The sequence below is a fragment of the Limulus polyphemus genome, unplaced genomic scaffold, assembly GCF_000517525.1.
Source record: "Limulus polyphemus unplaced genomic scaffold, Limulus_polyphemus-2.1.2 Scaffold251, whole genome shotgun sequence".
Lineage (NCBI taxonomy): Eukaryota > Metazoa > Arthropoda > Merostomata > Xiphosura > Limulidae > Limulus > Limulus polyphemus.
The window spans coordinates 740843-747262 of NW_013665861.1; the positions used below are offsets into that span (position 1 = coordinate 740843).

Sequence of the window (6420 nt, forward strand, 5' to 3'; positions counted from 1 at the left end):
ATGTTGGTATTTTAATATATTGTTAATATGCTACTTTATAATGTTGCTGGTTTAATGGATTAGTTTTTGTTTCTTTTGTGTTTGTATTTTAATATATTGTTAATATGCTACTTTATAATGTTGCTGGTTTAATGGATTAGTTTTTGTTTCTTTTGTGTTTGTATTTTAATATATTGTTAATATGCTACTTTATAATGTTGCTGGTTTAATGGATTAGTTTTTGTTTCTTTTGTGTTGGTATTTTAATGTATTGTTAGTTGTGTTACTTTATAATGTTACTGGGTTTAGTGGTTTTTGTGTTTGTATTTTAATATATTGTTAATTGTGTTACTTTATAATGTTGCTGGTTTAGTGGATTAGTTTTGTTTATTTTGTGTTTGTATTTTAATATGTTGCTTTATAATGTTGCTGATTTAGTGGATTAGTTTTGTTTCTTTTGTGTTTGTATTTTAATATATTGTTAATATGCTACTTTATAATGTTGCTGGTTTAATGGATTAGTTTTTGTTTCTTTTGTGTTGGTATTTTAATATATTGTTAATCGTGTTACTTTATAATGTTACTGGTTTTGTGGATTAGTTTTGTTTCTTTTGTGTTTGTATTTTAATGTATTGTTAGTTGTGTTGATTTATAATGTTACTGGTTTAGTGGATTAGTTTTGTTTCTTTTGTGTTTGTATTTTAATATATTGTTAGTTGTGTTGATTTATGATGTTACTGGTTTAGTGGATTAGTTTTTCTTTTTGTTTATATTTTATAGGCCCCCTCATGAGCCAGTAGGGGACATTTCTATTGAAAAAACCCTACCCAGTCCAGTTTGTTTTAATTTTAACTGAACTTGTTTTTAGCATTGGGGCTGTGAAAAGTGATTTGAAATGGTAAGGTGACTGAAATTCATCAATGCATCACAAGCTGAACAGCCAAGCATAAGAAGCATGAAGTCTCCAAATAACATACAGAGGTATTCAGGAATTGTTTAGAGCTACATTGGTAGATATTGTGCAGCAAGATGAGTACAATATTATGCCTGTAACTGCTTTCAAAGTGTTTCTGTCTGCTCATCCTACTGCTGACCATCGTGATGCTTTGACCTTTCCTATCGATTCGCAGATGAAATAGTTCGTGTCTCAGTTGAAAGCTAAATATTAGGTGATAACAGAAGCATAAAAGGTTGGCAGTTGCTTAATTAATTTGCTGAGAATGTGGCTTTATTGATATATACTGAATTTACTCCCTGCAAGTACCTTAGTACTAGCTAGTATGGAGACTTGAGGATGCTGTATTTAACTGAGAAATTTATCAATTCACCAATGAAAACTTGTCTTGAAAAGACACGTCCAAAACCACCCTTTTTGGGAGTTTTTGGGTTGAACTTAATTTTAATATTCAACAAATTGTAGTGTAAAGACACCCTTTGGCTCCTGAGGGACATGTTAATATATCATTAATTATACTGCCTTAAAATATTGGTGGTTTAGTGGAATTGTTTTTGTTTCTCTTGTGTTTGTATTTTGATATATTGATAATAGTTTTTCCTTACACTGTTAGTTATTTTGTGGGGTTAGTTTTTGTTCCTTTTCCATTTGTTTTTTTTATATTTTGTTAATTTTGTTGCCTTATAAGTTTGGTTTAATGGATTTAGTTTGTTTTTTTTTGTATAGCCTTATTTATGGTTTTCATTAAAAAATAATTGGTAAATTTATGTATTTTTTCAAGAATTTTTAACATTTAAATAATGATAAAGTAACTAACAGTTTGTCTGTAGAAATTGAATTTTTTTCTAAATTTTTGGTAACTTACATTAACATTGGACCAAACATTTTACCTTCATAGTTCAATACATACACTGAAACACCTCGAGAGTGAAATTGGTACTTATTTAGTGTTGCTATTAACTCACACAGATTAATGTAGGTTTCATGATCCAGATTTTATAGTGTCATAGATTGTATGAGTAAACCATGTAGGCTATTGAGCATTAATGTTTTTCTTGTTCAACAGTTAGGACTGCCACTCACCTGTCTCGTGACTGTACCATGCAACACAGTGTTTGGATCCCAGTTCAAAATGGTAGGTGCATTTTTAAAAAGCAGTGGTAGCTTGCCGACTATTTTACTTTGCCTTACGGCAATTTTAAACATTTTTATTTCATAATTTCTTTAACTTGAATCTTGTATTAGATAATATATTTTCTGAAAATTTTGTTGAGGTCCACAGAAACTTTGCTTAACTCTGGGTACACATTTACAACTCAGTATTGAAAATGCATTTAAAAAGATATAATTCTAACCTATTTCATTAACTTTGAGCTGGTAAATAGTGCAAGAAATGATAAAAAAACGTTTTATAATTGGTAGATACTCTTGCAACCGAAAGTTGAAAAATGTATAAAATTTAATTTTTCTAGCACCTGTAAGGGGGGGGGGGGGGTTGAATTCTCTGTTTTATATTTATTGTCATAATGGCCTGCATTGATGTATTCCAATAAAGTATGTAGAATTTTAAAGAAAATGAAACATTTCTCAAGCTTCTAGAGGCAACTTAAGCTGAACTATAATTTTGTTTGGTGAACTCAAATCCCTGTAACCCTTTCAGAAAGTCTTTACAAATGGGTATGTATCTCAGGTTTGATGATGTAAATATCTTCCAGCAAAAAACGATGAAAAAGGGAATGCCCTCAGCATCAAAATAATGTAAGGTACTAACCAATTATTTATAATACATTATTTCTACTTCTACAAGTTCTGAAGAAGTATTCTGATAAAGTCACATTTAACAGGCAAACGTACTTTTTTTATAAATAGTTCCCAGGTAATTACAGACCTAGGAATTATAGTTTCTGGAGACTTTTTCTTGTTGCTGATAATGGATTTATGTTATATCTTTTGAAAGCTACAGAAATATTTCTCTACAACAAGAATTCAGGTAAAGACACTTAAGAATCAAAAGTATGCAGGCTTATAGAAGCATGCAGTAATCCCCGAATATACGCCATTATCGACCAAGCAGTATTTGCTGTTATTGGGTTACATAATTGCTTCAGTGCACAGACACAACTACAAGTAAAATAAAAGTTAAAATTTATTGGTTTTTTAAATTGATCAATGATAAATAATTCACAATTTTGCTTATTTCATATTTTGTTACAGTTTTTTACATTGTTATAGGCCAGTGACCATTACAAATTTCTGTACATTTTGTGTTGTGTTATTGAAATAAGATCTGACAAAACTGTTGGACACTTTTTTGAGATTTTAGGCTAATAAAAAAAAAGAAACAAACAGAAGTCTAAGGCAAAAGAAAGCATTTATATTTATAAATGCAGTGTTTAATAACAAAATTTCATAAAATTTAAGAGCTAAATATACTGAATATAATGAAATTTGTTTTTTTTTACATTATAACTACATAATCTTTAGAAAGCTTGTATCAAGTTTTCTAGTTTTTCTTTCTGTAGTTTATGTTCTATAAGACTGGAGTCTGACAAATTGATAGATCAGGTTCTTGGGAAAGTAATGTGTTATGAAACCTTTATGACCTTAACTTTTGAAATTTAAATATACTTTACTGTATTTTTCAGGAATAATAGTTTTTGATTTATTGGAGCATAAAAGTGAGAATCTGAAAATTTATCAAAAAATCAATGATAAGCTAAAGAAATTAAGATAAGTATTTAATCCCGTAATTCATTGTTTACGATGCCCCCATTATCCTCTTGTTACATAATTTAGAGGATTTATTGCATTATAGTCATGACATTTTAGTATTCTAGAATGTTTCCAAAGATATACACACACACACACACACTATTTATTTCTAGGATATAGCGGCCTTGGAGAAACTCATTCAGCAAGATCTTGCAGCTCAACGTACACCCCTACTTATTGTGGGCCATGTTGGGACCCCTGTAGTTGGACATGTAGACAACTTGCAGAGGCTTCAGGAATTGTGTAAAACACATGACATGTGGTTGCATATCGATGGCCATGGTCTTGCTGGATTGTGCCTCGTATCAGTACCCAATCTGGTAGGTGTTTAGTGGACAGTATTTTTCTGCTCATAAAGATAAATAAATATGTATTAATTTTTAGTATTTATACTTTTATGGATAATGGTTAATAAAGTTTATTGAGTCACTAGGTGTTCATGGAAGGATAATATTTGTTTGGAAGAGTTTTTTAGTTTTAACTAATCCATTGCTAAATGGATCTAATGTGTACTTTCTTAAAATTTCTTATACTTTGGGGAGAAGTAATTCAAGATACTATTTACCAGTTCTGATGGAATTGTCTACTTATTTACTGAATATACATTGATTTACTAACAGTGTGATTGTGTTCTTCTGCAATTATACAACAGTTTCTCAAACTTCATGAACTGTAGATCAGAAACAGAGGGTTCATGTTACATTAACTTCCATGGACTTCTGAAGTTTCTTCAAAGATTAGGTGTTTATTTGGAATATTCTTTGTGGGTTGAGTAATTTTTGCCTGTTACTAAACTTGTATCAGACAGTTTTAATGTTTCAAATTAATGGAACTATGGAAACTACTGACATAATATGCAGGCATATGAAATGTTTCCTACCAGCTTTAGTGATATTGGAATTTAAAAATATTTTTGCTTATTTGGTTTTTACGCAGTTTTAGCATAATTACATGGTCCAGAAAGTCATTGAGATTTCCTTGTGTTATATAGCAGATAATATCTATTCTGCCCAAGAGGATATTGCAGTAATTTATAACATCCAGGTTAAAAAGATTAGCACTGTAATATTTTTTGCAATTACGTGTAACAGCTAACCAGTGCTGTGAGTGAAAAGGTTATGAAATGATGCTGTTGGCTAGACAAAGAAATGAAGCTCACCTCATACTTCAGGCACACGTTCTTGATTCAGAATTCCAATAGGAAATGCTTAGTATAGACTTACTCCAAAATAATAATCATATTTAGTTCAACAGACTTTGAGAGAAAGAAAGCTGTGGAGTTAAACACTCACTAGTAGAAGTGACTGTCTTTCTGTCTACACAAGTATATACACTACGTTTACTTTTCGTTTGTTCAATAATCAAGGCTGTTTTCATTTCTACCAACATTCTCCAGTCTCATTATTTTACACGTACTACTAAGACTCGTGTAAGTTAGCAGATTCTGAATTACTGTCATAACTTCCTGAGTAAACCTGCTGTTATTAGTGGACCTGTCCATGTGATACTTGTCAGGAAATTAGTTTTTACCTGAAAATATCAAATTTTTTTGCTTTGGCCTAAACTATATGTTGAATTAAATACCAAATAGGATGACATATTTATTAGTAAATTGAGATTGACCTCGATGAACAGTTTTCTTTTTTGGGGGGGTGGGGGCTTTCTGAAGAATCACAAGTTTTATTTTGTTCGACAAGTTATGAAGAGAAAATATAAACATGCTAATTTATTGATAAGTAAAGAAAAATAAAATTTTGTAGAAAATATTCAATACAATTAACTTTTAATGTAGACATAGAAAATGAGGGTCATTTCTGAGAACAGATATCCTCTAGAATGTTTTCCATAAAAGGTTTACTCATTTCATAATCAAGAAAGCAACCACTCTTTCGATCTTCTTCACGGCTTTCCCTCATGCTTGAACCACGGGAAAATCAACAGCAAAGAGAAACTGCTATTTTATCCACTAAAATTATCGTAAGCCAGGGAAGGGGGGCAAAGAGAAATAACATTAATTTCTGAACACCCTAGGTTTTCTACTAATCCTAAAATAACTACCAAGATAGATAGGTAGATAGTGCTTCTGAGAAAGAACAAAAAAAAAGCAAACATGATGCAGAACTAGTTGTGAATACACCATAAAGAGTCCCAAGACTTCTTCAGAAACAACATGGTAACGTAGTAATTGTTGAGAATAACCCACAAAGTTTGAGAATGATGCAACACTTCCACAGGACCAACATGAGGCAGTAATTATTATTAAGAATACACTATAAAGTGTGAAATTGGCCCAAGAATTCCACACAACAGTATGGTGTAGTAGTGGTTATCGAGAATGCACTATTAAGCATGAAATTTATCCAATACTTCCACAATAAAACACTGTGAGTAGTGGTTAGGATAAATTGTTTATCGACCTACACATTTAATACTTTTTGACAACTTCAGCCACATAGATGTTTGTGGCTTAAGACTAAATAGCTGAATCTAGCACATTGTCAAATAATAGAACAAATTACTGTTTATTTAACAATTGATAATAGAACAAATTACTGTTAATTTAACAATTGATAATAGAACAAATTACTGTTAATTTAACAATTGATAATAGAACAAATTACTGTTTATTTAACAATTGTATAATAGACAAATTACTGTTATTAACTAATTGATAATAGAACAAATTAACTGTTAATTTAACAATTAGTATAATT

General features: G+C 30.5%; 1 protein-coding gene across 1 annotated transcript in view; it reads left to right on the forward strand.

Annotated features, from left to right (window-relative positions):
- Nucleotides 1–6420, forward strand: part of LOC106478803 (putative pyridoxal-dependent decarboxylase domain-containing protein 2) — a 68921-nt gene that overhangs the window by 40370 nt on the left and 22131 nt on the right. Inside the window, exons 7-8 of the mRNA XM_022382465.1 lie at nt 2001–2069; nt 3820–4026. Coding sequence (XP_022238173.1) covers nt 2001–2069; nt 3820–4026 — 276 coding nt within the window. The remainder of the gene's footprint in view (nt 1–2000; nt 2070–3819; nt 4027–6420) is intronic.